The 18,365-nt window shown below is 38.3% G+C and overlaps 1 protein-coding gene across 36 annotated transcripts in view; it reads left to right on the top strand.

The window, feature by feature from the left end:
• Positions 1-4,896, top strand: part of SNAP91 (synaptosome associated protein 91) — a 169,339-nt gene extending 164,443 nt beyond the window's left edge. For 24 of the 36 annotated variants that reach the window (XM_086317005.1, XM_086316994.1, XM_086316989.1 and 21 more), the window contains 2 exons: positions 1,451-1,553; positions 3,489-4,896. In XM_086317005.1, the coding sequence (XP_086173131.1) occupies positions 1,451-1,543 (93 nt within the window). In that variant the 3' untranslated portion in view covers positions 1,544-1,553; positions 3,489-4,896. The remainder of the gene's footprint in view (positions 1-1,450; positions 1,554-3,488) is intronic. The other 12 variants (XM_086317006.1, XM_086316993.1, XM_086317000.1 and 9 more) reach the window with 1 other exon arrangement.
• Positions 4,897-18,365: the final 13,469 nt, after the last annotated feature.

The following is an 18,365-nucleotide window of genomic DNA, read 5'->3' as shown; positions in this document are numbered from 1 at the left end:
GCTTGTTACCAGTGTTGCATAGCATCAATTTGTTTACTTAATTCAAAGGATGAAAATGAAAAATAGATGATACAATGAAAACAGTGTTTTAATCATTTAATTGAATTTATGGTAATTTGGGAAACCGTATGCCATAGTTATACAATCTTTAAGCTGTATTCCTACATCAGAGAAGAATCATAGCTGATTAGATACTAGATAAGAAAGCAAACATGAGTTAGTAGCTTTGGAAGACATAGAAATTTTTCATTACTGGTGTGTGGACTCTTGCTCTGTAGGTCAGTTGGTTGGTATCTCAATGTTATATCACCTAATTATTAATTATGGACCAGTCCTTGAGTTTCTTACCTTCCGAACAACTTTGACCCTTTATGTTTATTTTTTCCTGGCCTTTCCATGAGATAGGATCCCAGTTTTAAAAATGGAAATTTGACTGAAACATACTACAGTTAATAGTTTCTGGACAAAGGAACAAATCTAAAACTCCTTATTTCTGGAGTTTTGTTTACAGAACCAAAAAAGAAAACATACATCCTTGCCCTTCAGTCCCAGGTTCCTGAGTTTCCATCTTGTTACAGCCATAGAAGATTAATTAGCTCAAAGGATATATGTTAGTTATTGTTCTATGTAGACTCCGTGACCTTTTTCAAGGCCTTGAACCCTAACATTCCTGCAAAAGCCTGTTCCCAAATCTTATGTTTGTCACACAATGAAATAATTCAGGTATTCATTAAACAAACAAGGTAAGTAAATTTTTGGTTGCTTTTGCTTCAGGTTTAGTATAATTCTTCTCTGTAGTATCTAGTAATTAATCTTCTCTACAAGCTGGATAGGCAAAATTAGAATTCGGTGACATTCACAACTAGACTATTTGCTCATCTGAAAGCAAACAGTGCCCCCAGATTTGACAGGTGTTCACTTAAAATACTTTATATGAAATTCTAGTCTATTTAGCTAATATTTTTAAGTAATTTCTTAAGTGACTTTCTGCAAGCTGTTTTCTTTCCATTTTTCCTTCAAACTCACTCTCACTCTGAGAAAAGTCATTTATATTCCTTTATTAGTTTAGAGGTACTAATAACTCAAAGTCACAATGCTTTGAATAGAGAAGTTGTTTTTTTCACTATGTATTCATAATAGCTTTAATGTGACTAGTTTTTCACATCTTCCCTAACTAATATCCATATTGTTCTACAAGAGTCCTCAAATTTTACTTTGGCTAAATTTGATGTCAAATAATTTCAAGAAAGCCAATATCCTTTGAAGTGTGTTTTTTAAATCCAAAATCCAAAACAACCCTATGACTTAAGTAGAACAAAGTAGATTGTGTAAACTTTTAGCCATCTAAACTCCTGCATGTTTGTTTTCTATGGTATGTGCTTGGCCTAATGCTTATCTATCTCTGTTTGCTTTCTGTTTCCACTGTCTTGGGCTGGCTTTTCCTCGTTAGCTTTCTCCAAGCCCTACACCTGCCTCTCAGAGTCCCAAGAAACCTCCAGCAAAGGACCCATTAGCGGATCTTAACATCAAGGATTTCTTGTAAACAATTTAAGGTATCTAATATTGAGCTTTTCCTGTGGGCTTGTAATAGTGACCTATGCTATGCTTAGCTATTTTATTAGGTATAATATTTGTACTTCTGTGTCTTTAATACATATATATAATAATAATTGTTTGAATGTGTATGCTTTTGAAATCCATATGGAAAGCTATCTTTGTCAGTGATTTTTTAATCTTACTTAATTTGCAAAATTAAGAGGGAGAGAAACCTCCAAACTGTCCTTACCCTGGAAAGCACATAGATTATACTAATAAAGCAAAAGTTTGCCCAAGCTACTTCATAAATTAGAAAATTACTACTGCATTCTATGATGACTAGAATTTATAGGAAGGTAACATTTATAATACATCATTTAGAAACTAAGAATATATTTGGTGACAATTGTAATTTTAATTTGCTTATTCTTTTTGGCCTCATCAAGTAAAACTTAGATTACCCTTTGTATCTCTGCATTGAGGCACAATTTTCATTTCTAACATTCTAGTTTTAAATTTCTAATATAATTTGTGAAAGTACGTTATGGCTAATAGTGGACTTATAGAAGGAAACTAATGAAGACAATTTGCTGTTAACCCCAGAACCTGACACAGTGGATAGCTTCTCAACAAATATTAAGTTGGCCAAAAAGTTCATTCAAATTTTTCATGTTACAGAAAAACCAGAGCGACCTTTTTGGCCAACCCAATACTTGCTGAATGTGGGTGAACGCTAGTAGTGATGCTTTGCATTTACACAGTATTTTTCATTCTTCCCAATAATTAACTCTTTGATCACCTCTGTTGGAGATCAAACCCTGCAGGATAAGCTAGCCAGATACTCTGGCCTCCATTTCACAGCTAAAGAAACTGTCCCTTGGCAGTAAGTGATTTGCCCAGGGTCACACTGGAAGAGAAGGATGAGTGTTGAAGTTTTTGAACCCCTGTCTGGTGTTCTTTTTATCATACGTCTACTATATATATTTTTTTAAACTTCTTCTGATGCCTATGATGAATTTCGTGCATTTCTGCCTTGTGATTTTTTTTCTTCATGCAACATTAATGATTTATCATTTTAAGGCCTTGACATCTCAGCCAAGTAATTCTCCTTGAGCCCAACTTTTCTGTTCTACTTTGGGCTGGATTGGGCTGAGGTAGGCATCATGAAGATGTAGATGCATAAATAAGACAACAAGCACTTATTTCTTAGCAGCTGAAGTTTCAGAAATGATCAGGAGTGCAGCAGGAAGCAGCACTTGTTATTCAGAAATGTTGCTGTCGGCATGTGCTGAAATTCTGAGAAGTGCCTGAAACAGAAGTGCCTGAGACACCCTCTGCTCTCAGATTCAGTCAAAAGAGGGACAGACACAGACTATGTTACAAAGGAGAGTTACGCCCATGCCTAAGCCTGAAGACCCCAGGAAGGGTTTCCTGGCAGAGATGACACAGCATGGGAGATAGCAGCGAGGGGAGAGGGCGTGTAAATGAAGGCTTTGCATCACTGGGGATGTCTCCCCACTCTGTTCTGCCACTTGTACAAGTACTTAGTGGCTCCTTGAAAACCTTAAACGGAGTCCTTGCCCTCCCCCCTCTTTATCACTGCCCTTTTTTAAGGTTAACTGTATTTAATTGATACTGAATGTCTTGCTAAGATTTTTTCTAAGTATACTTAGAAATTGGAAATTGGATACTTTCTAAGTATCCAGTTTCCAAATTTTGCCAATAGAATTTGCTTACTTAAAATGAAGCTATACATTGAAAAAAAATTGTTTTTAATTTTCCTGGATGAAATTTTAAGCTTGTCTTAAAGAATTGTGTAAAGTGTTTAAATGTGACGTTGGTAATATGAAGACCTGCTGTGTAAAACAGCAAAGTAAAATTGCAAGGAAGGTAAAATGTTTGAGAACTACATAATTCCATTTTCTAATTCAAGTGCTTTTTTATCTTTACAGCTGCAATTTTTGTGACTGAATAGGAAAAAAAATAATGACTTTGGAGACTTCAAATAAAATTGACGCTCAGAGTTTCAAAGGGAGCCACCAGTACCAATCCCAATGCTTATTCATAACTTCTCTTCCAAAATGTGTAGCACAGCTGTGAAAGTGAACATTAGGAATGTGTACTACCTTAGCTGTTATCCCTACTCTCAAAGCTGTAGTGTATGTGGGTCCTTCGTGTGTTGCGTGACGTAAACAATGAATGGATGTTTCTGATGCCTTCAGTGCTCTCTGGACCTCGCCCATGGACGGATGACGCAGCTGTTGTGTGGTGAGCCACTGGGAAAGACGTGTCTGTGTTTTTGAAGGTTTCAATGTATATATAACTTTTGGACACACCTGAACTCTCCCCATAAATTCTCTTTTCTTCTGTATCTGCATTACAAATATAGTGTGATAATATTGGATAGTAAGGAAAACACTCTTAAATATACAGAACTTTTTTCGGTGTGGAGTACACTTTTCCAATCACAGGAACTTCAGCTGTGGTGGGAAATGTTTATTTTTGTGGCACTGTATATGTTAAGAAATTTTATTTTAAAGAAAATATAAAGGTTAATGTCCATAACAAATATTTCCCCTCAAAGCTACCTTAATCAAGAATGAAAAACCATATGGGAAGAATTCCATATTTAATCACCGCTGTATTGAATTATCTATTTTAATTATGTTTGGCAGGTTTTGCATCTAAATTGACCTACTTGTTCATTCTTGATTCAGTGCACTGAAAGTAAAGGGTCTGTTTCCATCTTGTCTGTGAAAATGCAATTAGAAGTGTGCTATTCAAGTGATTATGAAGGCACCCCAAGGTATGGCTGTAATTTAAAGTTTACTGCAGATCTGTTTATTTTCTTGTGGGTTTCGGTACATCTGTTAATTCAGTATTTCTTTGTGTGTTCTGGAGACTGGTGTTCTTCCATTCCTCAATTGAGCGCAAAGTAGGTTTTGTTGTACCATTGTGATTAGAATTTAAACTAAATCAGAGAATTGTATTCTTTACTGTACATACTGTATTCTTTAACTTTTAAGTTGTCGTCACATTGTCTGTGCTGATGGCTTGGCTTAAGATTTTGATGCATACATGAGGTCACTGTTGATCAGTGTTGCTAGTGGCTTGGCCGCTCTTTGTTAAAGCATATTGGGTTGGAAAGGTGTTTGCCTTTTTTTCAAATTACTCAATAGATGTATGGTACCATTTAAAAGTGGTTGTATCTGAATTTACTGTGGGGATAACATACACTGTAATGGGGAAAATTACCTAAAACCAATTTCAACATGGCTTTTCTTTGTATTTCAGTTCAAAAATCCAGTGCATGTACGCCCTCTGAGATGCAATAAACACCTCAAACAAAGAAAATGCAAACATCATCTTTTTCTCTTTGATTATTTTTAATGGGAAAAAGCCTGTTTCAGATGACACACATATCATATACAAAATATTGCAAATGTTAAACCATTTAGGATGAGAAATACAGTCTGTGCCAACATAGTTTTGATTCTTTTTCAATAAAGTCAAAGTAAGGGGAAAAAAAAACCATTTTAATCAGCTGTCATTAAACTCGGGACTCCATGGCTGCTGCCAAATAAATTTAAACCCCATATTTCAAAAAAGAAAAGGATGAACTTTCTTTTAAAATATGCAATTAAATTCTTATATTTGCCTGAATTTTCTGTGGAAGTTGAAGAGTTAATTATTTTGGGTCATAGTTTCCTTACTCATGGGCTTCCCTTGTGGCTCAGCTGATAAAGAATCCACCTGCAATGCGGGAGACCTGGGTTTGATCCCTGGGTTGGGAAGATCCCCTGGAGAAGGGAAAGGCTACCCACTCTAGTATTCTGGCCTGGAGAATTCCATGGACTGTATATCCATGGGGCTACAAAGAGTTGGACACAACTGAGCAACTTTCACTTCACTTCCATACTCACACACTGGCATGCACAGATACTCAGACACAAAATCTAGATTAGCCAGTTTTAGTAAAATTGCATGACTTGATGCCTATAACTAGATTGTTACAATGTCTCAAAAAGTAGTCTAATCTCAAATAGAAGTGTTCCTCAAATAGAAAGTGAAAGTGAAAGTCTCTCAGTCAAGTCCGACTCTTTGTGACTGCATGGACTATACAGTCCATGGAATTCTCCAGGCCAGAATACTGGAGTGGGTAGCCTTTCCCTTCTCCAGGGGATCTCCCCAACCCAAGGATCAAACCCAGGTCTTCCTCATTGAAGGTGGATTCTTTATCAGCTGAGCCACAAGGGAAGCCCAAGAAAACTGGAGTGGGTAGCCTGTCCCTTATCCAGCAGATCTTTCTGACCCAGGAATCAAACCAGGGTCTCCTGCATTGCAGGTGGATTCTTCACCAACTGAGCTATCAGGGAAGCCATTTTTCCTCAAGTAGAAGCATATTTCTATTTCTAAATTGTTTTTCTCTGAGTTACCTAGGATTTCTGTCTTGAGAACTAGCTTTCAGAAACTACTATCTGATTATATATGATTTTTATAGATTATAGTATGATCATATGTTACTTTGTGAGCATATTGTAATAAAATGTATTTCAGATTATAAATAATTTTAAGCTTTTAGTATTGCATTTTTAATATGCTTTGTCTGTTCATTGGCCCATGTGGTATAAATTCTTAATAGACAAAGATATAAGAGCATTATTTTTAAATTGGACGCTGAAACCTTACTGTGCTAAGATTCTTCATGTCCTTGTTGGGAGAATTATCTCATAGAAGAGATGCTGGATAAGGGCCTCTGCTCAAACAACTCATCTTTCTGGAGAACCTTCAACACAAGTCCGTTTTACCCATGTGTTCTTCTACGTGGTAAGGGTGTCTGTGCTACCTCACCTGGGCTCTGCATGCATGCACACCTGAGCACAAGTACCCTATTTGGGTTGTGACCACACCACTGCTCACACAAGGCATCAGTTTGCCAGCCAACACATGGCCTTCTGCCTAAATCCCCTCTCCAACCCCACGGTGTGACTCACTCCTCAGTCCATCATGGCTCCCTACCATCCTCTTCTCAGGGCCCAACTTTCATTAGCCTTGACAGCACTTGACATACTGTGTTATCATTGTCTGGGAAGGTGGCTTCTGCCCTGGCCATTTGGGAGCATGAAAGGCGGGAAACGTTTTCTCTTGTTCAAACCTTTAGCAACTAGCACTTCAGTAGGCGTGTGTCTGAAGGATAAACATAATAATGTTAGTTCTTAGAGGCCTTACCACTTGGCTGGATACTGCTCAGCTGTTACCATATTTCTAATGACTGAAGAATAATTCTTGTAGTGCATTTATTGTCAAATGTTACTAGAATTTGAATAGCTCTCTCTCAGCTCATTGCAATGGAAAAATTAACACCAATTGAAAACCCATCTTGAGTTGAAGGTTTGAATTACTTCATATATGGTGAAGTAATTACTAGTGGTTCTCTTAGTACGAAAGTGTCTCCGCTGTTCTCTTTCATGTTATTTATTGTGCTTTTAAAAAAAAGGAATAGAAACTTTGAGGGAGGAATCATGGGGTTCAGAAGAGGAAGAAAGGAGTGGACATGAAAAAATACATGAAAAGTTTGAATCACAGAAAGATAAAATGTGTAAAGTCCTCTTTCTGCCTCTTAAATAGACACACCTTTAACAATAGGTCCCTAGATTTTGAAGTGGAAAAAGAGCATGGTCTTGGAGCAGTAATGACAGTGTTTTCATGTGTGGAAGTGGTTGATTAAATGTGTGTTGTCTTGGTTTAAAAGTCATGTTGGTCTATACTTCTGAGGCAGCAGGCTTTGCGGTAGTTTGTTACTCATCCTCTTGGACTGTAAGAAAACTTCTGTTTCTCATAGCCTTGCTGACAGCACCTTTCACTGCTGTATACACTGTTCAGGTCTCCCGTATGAGTGAAATGTGTGAGGGAGCAAGATTGTGTGATTTAGTGATAATGGTCACTAAACTCTCAGAGCTACAACACTAAATCATGCACCATTTACAACATGTCTCTTCAAGTGATTCTGAAATAGGAAACCATGCTATCATTGATTCTATAATTAAATATTCTATATCCGATCACAGAACAGAGGTGTTCAAACTCTGTATTTTCAGAACTAAAATTTGAAAAAAAAAAATTTTTTTTGTTTTGGCCACACCGCCTTGCGGGATCTTAGTTCCCCAACCAGGGATCAAACCCAGGCCCCTTGCCATGGACACGTGGAGTCTAACCACTGAACTGCCAGGGAATTCCCTGAAATGTATTTGTTTGTATGGCTTATGTCTGTCAATACTTACTATGTTAGAAATTAAAACTGAGAATATTTTAAAATTTTTAATTCATTTTAAAAAATATTAAAACTATTCTATAGTAACATTGCTGCTGAGTCACTTCAGTCGTGTCCGACTCTGTGCGACCCCATAGACGGCAGCCCACCAGGATGCCCCGTCCCTGGGATTCCCCAGGCAAGAACACCGGAGTGGGTTGCCATTTCCTTCTCCAATGCATGAAAGTGAAAAGTGAACGTGAAGTCGCTCAGTCGTGTCCAACCCTCAGTGACCCCATGGACTGCAGCCTTCCAGGCTCCTCCATCCATGGGATTTTCCAGGCAAGAGTACTGGAGTGGGGTGCCATCGCCTTCTCCGATAGTAACATTAGTGAAATATTTTTATGAAAAATCCCAATTTAAAAAATTAGAGTGACATTGTTTTGCTATCTTTAACCTCTTTAATGGTAGACTTAACAGAAGACAGCTACCTTTTTATATGTACTTCTTCATTCAATCTGTTGCAATATGTCATGTAGTCATGGAATATTTTACTGAGAGCACACTTGTGGAAAAAATGAGCATCTTAGTATTATTATAAAAACAGTTTTTACCATACAATATGGCTATAAAAATTATTTTGACCTCACAGACCCTCTAAAAGCATCCGTGGGTTCCTCAGGAGTCCCCAGACCATGCTTGGAAAACCACTTTTTCAGATCTCAAAGAACTGTTTCTGGGACTTCCCTGGTGGTCTAGTGGTTAAGACTCCACGCTTCCACTTTAGAGGGCGTGGGTTCCATCCCTGGTTGGGGAACTAAGATTCCACATGATGCACAGCATAGCCACACATACAAGAATATTGTCCTCATGTTCTTTGAAAGAGAGAAAATTGGCTAGTTGACAAATTGTATCATTTTCTACATGTGTGAACAGAATAATCCCACCACCACCACTGTCTTCTGTTCAATGTCTTCCCAAATGCCCTCCTCCACTGCCCCTACGTTACTTCTTAAGGGATGCTGAGGCATGTACAGGAATGAAAATTCTGCATCAAACTCCACAGAATCCCTGCTCAGGCACCCGCTTTCACCTTAGCCAAGTTACATAAGTTCTCTAGGTTTTGTTTTCTTGTCTGTGGAAGGGAGAAAATTTAATCTATGTACTTACTCTTCCATGAAATAATACCTGGAAAATGCTTGACACAAAGGCAGTGCTCTATAAATATGACTGTTGTTATTTTTAAGCATTATTACTGTTATTTTTGCTATAGATTTAGTCATTTGTCTACAACTTTTAAGAACACAAAAGGATGGCTATGGTAGTATAAAAAATAGTCCTAGGAATATTCTTTAGTAAAGTACAATCACCAGAAGTTCTAAATGTGTTTTAAAATGTGGTCAACATTAAGTGCCTGTTACACATATAAATACAACTCAAAATTCAACTCAGAGCTGGAGGATGAGGTACCTGGACATGGTACAACCCAGCATCCAGCACAGAATTACTCTTGATTCCCTAGAGCTGCCTCCTGAGCACACTTTCCAGTATCTAACAACACTGTTTAAGGGCCTCCATGAAAGATGCTGATATGATAGATGCTTTGGGCCGATAATAGAATTGTTTCCATTGGCCAAAGTGTTTCCACTTGGAGATCAGATATATTCAACAAATATACTTGGTTTGATGGTGATTTTTTTAAAAACTAGAAAAATATTTAGTGATTATTTGACTGAGATGGAAGTTAAAAATATCAAAATGGATGTAGTATGTGCAGGTTGTGATGCTGAGGACTGGAGTAAGGAGATAATTTTGAACAGAAGCCTATAGCAGCAAAAGACTATAGCCTGGGACAAAACCCACGTCTGTAGACAACTGCCCACAGGTGGGTAGGAGCTCGAAGGGTCCTCTTCCAACAAGGAGCTGGGAGAGAAATAGTCCTCTCTGAGTAATCATGTTCTCTGCTGTTAAGCCACTCTTCAATGCTAAATTCATCTCCAGATACCCAAACAGCCCGTGGATCATCTCTCTGCTTCAGACTAGGGAACATCTTTGGGGTAAGTCAACTAATTTTGTAATTAATAACTGTCTTTGTAAAACCTAAACAGGAAGTTAAGAACATATAACCTGATGTGACTCACAAATCTTTGTCAAGAAAATTTGGAGTTATTTTTAAAATCTGCTGTTTTGGATCACATGGCTTTGGGTACTCTGTTGAAAACAGGGCATGGAGTTGTGACCATGTGTGTAGTATTTTAAATGTAAATTTGGGGCCAGATTTTTAAAACAACCTAACTCTTCTCATAGGAAAATATATATATGGCTTCAAACTACATTAAAAGGAACATTTCGTTAAGAACAGAGATAAAGGTGTGATTCCTATTTGATTGGGTTCAGAACAATATATAGTTACATAAGTGACGTGTTGGTGATGTGTTAACTAATGGGTTAGTTTGCTATAAACCACATCATATTTATAATTTAACTTTTTTGTTACTTTATATATGGGTGTTACCAAACTTATTAACAAATATTCTAAAAAATATTTAACATGTCTAAGAGTGAACTCTATTTCTCTCAAGTCTGATTTTCCTGTCTAGGTTGGTGGTCTCTGTCTCCCTAGACTCCCAAACCAGAAACCTGGGCTGAAATGACACCCTCAGTTCTTCTCTCCCACATTCAGTGGGCCACTAAGTATACTGAACATTCTGCTCTTAGAATGTCTTGTAAGTTGCCCCCTCCTGCCATTCCTGATACCACTTCCTTGGAACAGCAGCCTTCTACTGGTTTCTTTGTCTCTAGTCTAATCCCCACCCAAACCCACCCCATTCCAGCCTACACGGTCGGCCAGGTTTTCTCTCTCAAAATTCCCATGTGATCACATGACTTTTCCTTGACTTCAAAGCCTTCATCTAAAGTTGAAGTCCAAGCTCTCTACTGGGGCATTCAAGTCTTAAAAAGTCTACTCAAGGGTAGAAATCTAGTTTGGAGCCTCATTCCTTGCCACTAGGAGGCGTTAACCTCCCATAGCAGCAATCCCCAGACACTGCGCCCTAAACGCAGGGGAAACTGTCTCACGTTCATACGTTCCATGGGCGGTTTCATCTCCCTTTAGATGCCCTCCACGCCCTCAAGCCCCTCACTGATAGGCTGGCGAACTTCAACGCATCCCCAGTTGGAGTATCACTTCCTCTAGGTGATGATAAACCTTTCTTTTCAAAACATCTGTCCACCCTGATAGAGTTGATCCTTCTCAGATGTGTTCCTTCAACAACTTGTACTCGCTTCACCTTTTTCCCACTATTTTTAAAATGTCTTTCTTACCCTATCGTGAATTCTTTGAAGAACGGTAGAATCTAGGACTTAATTCTGTATCCCATGTGCCTAAGATTGGACTCAATAAAAGTTTGTTGAGCTGTATTGATATTTGATCTAATTGATAGTGTAAAATGGATTGTGAATTAAAAGAACATAGTATGTAATTTCCAGGAAATAAGTAAAAATTGACTTTGTCACTGACTGTAAAATGATTGCCTATTTCAGGAGTTTTATAACTTTGATTCTTTTCTTACCATCATAAGGACTTCCCTGTGGCTCAGATGATAAAGAATCTGCCTGCAAACTAGGAGACCTGGGTTTGATCCCTGGGTCAGGAAGATCCCCAGGAAAAGAGAATGGCAACCCTCTCCAGTATTCTTGCCTGGAGAAATCCACAGACAGAGGAACCTGGTGGACTACAAGTCCATGGGGTCACAAAGAGTTGAACACGACTGTATGACTAACACTTTACCATCATGAAACAGAACTTGACAATGTTATTGCTAAAATGTGTTTCCACTTACAGAAATACCAAAAAGAATACCATCTATGTATTTTGATAATTTTATCATCACTTATCTTACCAAAGTACTTAAGGCAGTTTACAGGGAAAAAATAGAAAAGTAGATAAATCTGAGAAAACACTTGATTGGGGAGAAAAAGACAAACATCATTGTGCACAGAGGGAAAACTGGAAGGACAATTAATTTAGGAAAGATGGGTTGTGACAGTGGTTCCCAAATCAAACTGAATTATGTTCATCATAAGTACTTGGAGAGCCTTATCAAATATAGATTTCTAGAGATAGATCTCAGTGAGACCCTGAGAACAAGCTTTCTAAAATAATTCCCCGGGTCCTTTCAATGAGCAACCAAATTTGTCCTCGTCGTTGTTCAGTCGCTCAGTTGTGTCTGAGTCTTTGCGACCCCATGAACTGCAACCAAATTTGGAAACCACTAAAATGTCACAAATCGGGTAGACTCACAGGGTTTAGCTCTATTTGAAAGTTATAGGTGATTCCAACAAAAGAGGGAATTTCTAGATATTCCAAAATAGAAAAATCCACAGAAAGTTTTGTGTATTTTTTTGCCTTTAGCTTTAAAATTGAGACATGTAGCTCCTGGTCATAAAAAGATGGTCCCTAAGACATTATGATACATTAGCTTGCACCAAAACCCAAGCTTTCATTTGGTGGCTGTGTGCAGGAAAGATGCTTGACCGATGAGTGCCCAGCAGATCTTCCATGCGCCACATCAGCCACGTACCATCTACGTGAAGTGAGGCTGCTGCCCATTGGGTGGGTACAATGGTGTTGCTTATTTTCCCAGGCCACAAAGAGAGCCTTTTAAAGTACATGTTCCAAGTACAGTGGCAGAATACTAAATTTGGTTCTGTCTCAAAAATAATACGCTTTTATTTTTAGGCAGTTGCTTGATAAAGTGGTACTTTTGTTTGGCAGTAGAATTTTGGCCCCAAGCCCATTCTGATTTTTTAAAAGAAAAAAAAAGAAAAAAAAAAAAAAAACTAAATGGTACTTTGTAGATATTGTAAAGAAAAACTACTGAAAAGTTTAAAAGGTGCATCTTCTAAGATTATTCACTGCAAAGTTTTCTAACAACTGATCCGTTTAAAGGCATTTTGAGGGGCAAAAAAATGAATGTGTTCTTTTAGATCTCTCTACTGTTTACTAGTATTTTTTTTTTTCCCTATACCCTGAGGTTTATGTTGTTTTGTGATCTGGTGTCGGGATCAGTAGCTGTAGTTTCAATCCTAAGTAAAGGAAAAGTTGCAGTTTTTACTCCTGTCAGTTAAAAGGAGAAGAACAGAGCATGCTTGGAATGGAAAGGGACTTCTTATCTTCCAGAAACCTCTGTAGTCTAAGGATTACTCTTGGGAAGCCCCTTAAGGGCTTTATCTAGCTGAGACAAGAGTAGTTCCTTAATAGGCAGTTCTTAGCAAAACATTGTGTTGTTGGCGAAACCCCAGGAAGCTGCAAGCTTAGGAGTGACTTGATGGGGAGGGGAAGTTGACTAGTTTCAGAAACCAGAGTTTCTGGTTGCATTACCCCAATGCTCCCAAGACATGCCATCATACACACTCATTCACACTCACACCAGTTCTTTAAGGATTGACTGATGGATGATCTCTGCCCTTAGGAAATTCCAGTGTTTCCTCCTTTCCATCATAGTGGATAATTTCTATAATTAGTATTATAATTGTAATTAGTAATTATATAATTCTAATTATATATTGTACTTAGTATTACAGTTATCAGCATATTATATCTGGTGGCCATTTACTTTATACAGGGCAGTCTACTAGGGTTAGACAATTAAAAGTACTGTATTTCACATCCTGAATTTTTTCCAGTACACAAGAGTCACTGTTTGTATGCCTTAGTGCTGTGTATGCATAAATTGGATTCAGCTGTATGGCTACTTCTAAACTTTCAATACTGCTTTAACAGTCAAAATTCACAAGTATTTAAATGGTTAAGGATTTGGAGGGTATAATAAAATATTTAGGAAAGTTTTTTTTTTTTCTTTCTTAATTTTTGATCTTAGGATTTCACTTGGTACAAAAGCAAGTCAAATCTGTAGACCACAGGTGTTTCTCTTCTTTTAAACAAAGCTTTAAAAATATATGTTAAACTCTTTTATGAAAAACATTCTATAATACCTTCTAAAACTCATACAGAACATAACTAAATTTTATATCAGTTGCTCAGTCAACACTGGAACATAACATACATATACTTTCATAAGCTAATATCATTTGCTTAGCTACTAGCACCAAAATCAGTTGCTTCAAACTCCTGTAATTCTGTGGCTTTTAATATGTGTTCTTGTTGTTTTAGTAGTTTAGTTTGCATGTGCAGTAGTTTAGATGCAGTTTCTCTGCATCCTTCTTTGTCAGGCTGTCATTTTTGGGCATTGTTCTCGACTTGTCTTGACAGCTGTCTTCAATTATGTTTTGGGAAATGAGATGACCAAACTTATTAATATCATTTCCAGAGTAAAAGTAACTTCATGTCATCCATTTTGGTCAGCAGAGAATAACATTTAGAACTTAATATTTTTGTTATATTTTGGATACTTGAAGTTACCAGCAAAGGAAATTCTGGATAAGTGAGATATTCACTGTATGGTATGTTACAAATCACTGATGAAATTGAATGGCAGTTATGCTGAGCAAAAGGTGAGAGGAACTTGCCAAACTCATCTGTATTCAGTTGTGTGAACAGTTTTCAGAGTTCTGCTCTTACCTATGCCATATGCATTAGAGTATGTATCACACACATTTCAGTGTATAAATGCATATGCAGTGATTTCAATAACATCAATGCAAGTTTTAGTACTAGTAAAACATTTACAAATACAGATAAAAATATCATATTGTCTCAATTTGGTAAAACTACACTGGAAGGGAATAATGGATCACATGGTCACAGTCACTGCAATGTGGATTAAAGTAGATATTCTATGTAGACTACTTGTCCCCAGGCTTGAGAAAAAGAGATGCATTTTAACATGTTATTGGAAATTTTAAAATATTGCTTAAAGGAAAGACTTGGAAGGCAAGTTTTGAAGCAGAGATTATCTGATGAAATGTTTACAGGGCAGAGCAGGGGATGAGGTGTGACTACAGGAGCCTGGCACCCTTTGGTTTGAAGATACATTTATCAGAAATACCATAGCCACTAAAGGAATGTGGCATGTGTCTGACTCCTATAGCATACTACAATATTCTGATATTAAAATTCTCATTGCAAATAAACATCTCCATTACTTGAACACACACAATATGCAGTTATGATAATACCTTTAGTATTTGGAGCCTTATCATACAGTACAGAGTAGGTGCCCTGAAAGAGTAAGCTTCAAGGTATACTGGCTGATATTTTTAAGCATATATTTAGCACATCCTCTGTGCCAGGTATAAACACTTGAGATAATGATCATGAAAGTGAGGAAAAGGGGGTTGGTTAGCCTGGGCTGCCATTCTACCCTATTGCCTAGTTCCTCTGTTGTTTGCTTTGTTTATGAGTTCCCTTGGCCTGATACAAGTCTCAACTTGTGGGTTTGGAATAGATACTTGTTGTAGGCTGAATGTTTGTGTCTCCCCAAAATCCATAGGTTGAAGCCCTACCCGCAATACAATAGTATTTGGCAACGGGGCTTTATTGTTGTTGTTGTTCAGTCGCTCACTTGTGTCCGACCCTTTACGATCCCATGGACTGCAGCACCCCAGGCTTCCCATCTTCATCATCTCCCAGAGTTTGCTCAAATTCGTGTCCATTGAGTCGGTGATGCCATCCAACCATCTCATCCTCTGTCGTCCCCTTCTCCTCCCGCCTTCAGTCTTTCCCAGCATTAGGGTCTTTTCCAGTGAGTCAGCTCTTCGCATCAGGTGGCCAAAGTATTGGAGCTTCAGCTCCAGCACCAGTCCTTCCAATGAATATTCAGGGTTGATTTCTTTTAGGATTGACTGGTTTGATCTTCTTCCTGTCTAAGGGACTCTCAAGAGTCTTCTCCAGCACCACAGTTAAAAGGCATCAATTCTTCAGCACTCAGCCTTTCTTATTGTCCAGCTCTCACATCCATTAGATGAGGTTGTGAAAGTTGGGCCCTCATGCTGGGAATAGTGCCCCTGTAAGAAGAGACACCAAAGAGTGTGTTCGCTTCCTCTCTCTGAGAATACACAAAGAAGAGGTTATGTAATCACAAGCCAAGTTAAGAGGCCTCAGAATGAAACCTACCTTGCCAGACTTCCCAACCTCCAGAACTGACAAATAATTTTTTTGTTGTTTTTGCCACCCAGTCTATGCTATTTTGTTATGGCAGCCCTAGTTGATGAAGACAATTAACCTTGCCTGTGGGTAAAGCAGACTAGCCCAAACTGGGATCACAAGTTACTTTGGCCATCCTGCTCTAGACAGGTTCACTAACTGGATCAAACTGCACTTCCTAGGTGGCACTAGTGGTAAAGAACCCACCTGCCAGTGCAGTTTAGACATGAGAGATGCAGCTTCCATCCCCAGGTTGGGAAGATTCCCTGGAGGAGGGCATGGCAACCCACTCCAGCGTTCTTGCCTGGAAAATCCCATGGACAGAGGAGCCTGGCAGGCTGCAGTCTATAGGGTCACACAGAGTTAGACACAAGTGAAGCAACTTAGCATTCACGCATGCCCTACTAGACTTTATTTAGAAAAGAAAACTATCAAAGTGTGATTTTCCCCCTTAGTTGAATGGCGAATCAGTAAAGAATTGTGCATCTGCCTGTACACTGACTCCAAATGATGAGAACATGATTTCACCACCAATTAGACCAAATATCCTAAATATCTCTGAACTTTATGATTTGACCATTGAAGAAAGAAAAATCACTTTATTAAAAAGATTCTCCTGTTAATTGGAGCTTCAAAAAACTGGACAAGTAACATCTCCAATGTTTATAAAACTCATTTTCAATAAAAATATTTTTAAGCCTTGACAGGTACTTTTAAAAATCAGTAACAAAAATAAACATTATAGGAAAACCACATTAGTGAATAATGAAGATATTTTCAGGCTCTTTATACCTATAGAGCCACTTCCTTATAATGCCCAGTGCTTGGTTCAGTTCAGTTCAGTCGCTCAGTTGTGTCCAGCTATTTGTGACCCCATGGACTGCAGCATACCAGGCTTCCCTGTGCATCACCTACTCCTGGAGCTTGTTCAGACTCATGTCCATCAAGTCGGTGAGACCATCCAACCATCTCATCCTCTGTCATCCCCTTCTTCAGTCTTTCCCAGCATCAGGGTTTTTTCCAGTGAGTCAGTTCTTTGCATCAGGTGGTCAAAGTATTGGAGTTTCAGCTTCAGCATCAGTCCTTCCAGTGATATTCTGGACTGATTTCTTTAGGATTGACTGGTTGGATCTCCTTGCAGTCCAAGAGACTCTCAAGAGTCTTCTCCAACACCACAGTTCAAAAGCATCAATTCTTCAGTGCTCAGCTTTCTTTATAGTCCAATTCTGATATCCATATGTGACTACTGGATAAAACCATAGCTTTGACTAGAAGGACCTTTGTTGGCAAAGTAATGTCTGCTTTTTAATACGCTGTCTAGGTTGGTCATAGCTTTTCCTCCAAGGAGCAGGCGTCTATGAAATTTCATAGCTGCAGTCACCATATACAGTGATTTTGGAGCCAAAAAAAGAAAATAGTCTCTCACTGTTTCCATTGTTTCCCCATCTACTTGCCATGAAGTGATAGGATCAGATGCCATGATCTTTGTTTTCTGAATGTTGAGTTTTAAGCCAACATTTTCATTCTCCTCTTTCACTTTCATCAAGAGGCTCTTTAGTTCTTCTTTGCTTTCTGCCATAAGGGTGGTGTCATTTGCATATTTGAGGTTATTGATATTTCTCCCGGCAATCTTGATTCCAACTTGTGCTTCATCCAGCCCAGCGTTCTGCAAGATGTACTCTGCATCTAAGTTAAATAAGCAGGGTGACAACAAACAGCCATAACGTACTCCTTTCCCAATTTGGAAGCAGTTGTCCGGTTCTAACTGTTGCTTCTTGACTTGCATGTAGATTTCTCAGGAGGCAGATCAGTTGATCTGATATTCCCGTCTTTTGAAGAATTTCCCACAATTTGTTATGATCCACACAGTCAAAGGCTTTGGCGTAGTCAATTAAAGCAGTAGATGTTTTTCTGAACTCTCTTGATTTTTCTATGATCCAATGGATGTTGGCAATTTGATCTGTGGTTCCTCTGCCTTTTCTAAATCCAACTTGAATATTTGGAAGTACATGGTTCACATACTGTTGAAGCCTGGCTTGGAGAATTTTGACAATTACTTTGCTAGTGTGTGAGATGAGTACATTTGTGTGGTAGTTTTAACATTCTTTAGCATTGCCTTTCTTTGGGATTGGAATGAAAACTGACCTTTTCCAGTCCTGTGGCCACTGCTGAGTTTTCCCAATTTGCTGGCATATTGAGTGCAGCACTTTCACAGCATCATCTTTTAGGATTTGAAATAGCTCAACTGGAATTCCATCAACTCCATTAACTTTGTTCGTAACAATGTTTCCCAAGGCCCACTTGACTTCACATTTCCAGGATGTCTGACTCTAGATGAGTGATCATACTATTTTGGTTATCTGGGTCATGGAGATCTTTTTTTTATAGTTCTTTTGTTTATTCTTGCCACCTCTTAGTATCTTCTGCTTCTGTTAGGTCCATACCATTTCTGTCCTTTATTGTGCCCATCTT

The sequence above is a fragment of the Bos grunniens genome, chromosome 9 (genome assembly GCF_055505025.1).
Source record: "Bos grunniens cultivar Pamir isolate PY7600 chromosome 9, Bosgru_T2T1.0, whole genome shotgun sequence".
Classification (NCBI taxonomy): Eukaryota; Metazoa; Chordata; class Mammalia; order Artiodactyla; family Bovidae; genus Bos; species Bos grunniens.
The sequence above is the reverse complement of the archived record's forward strand: the minus strand, read 5'-3'. Positions and strand labels throughout refer to the sequence as shown.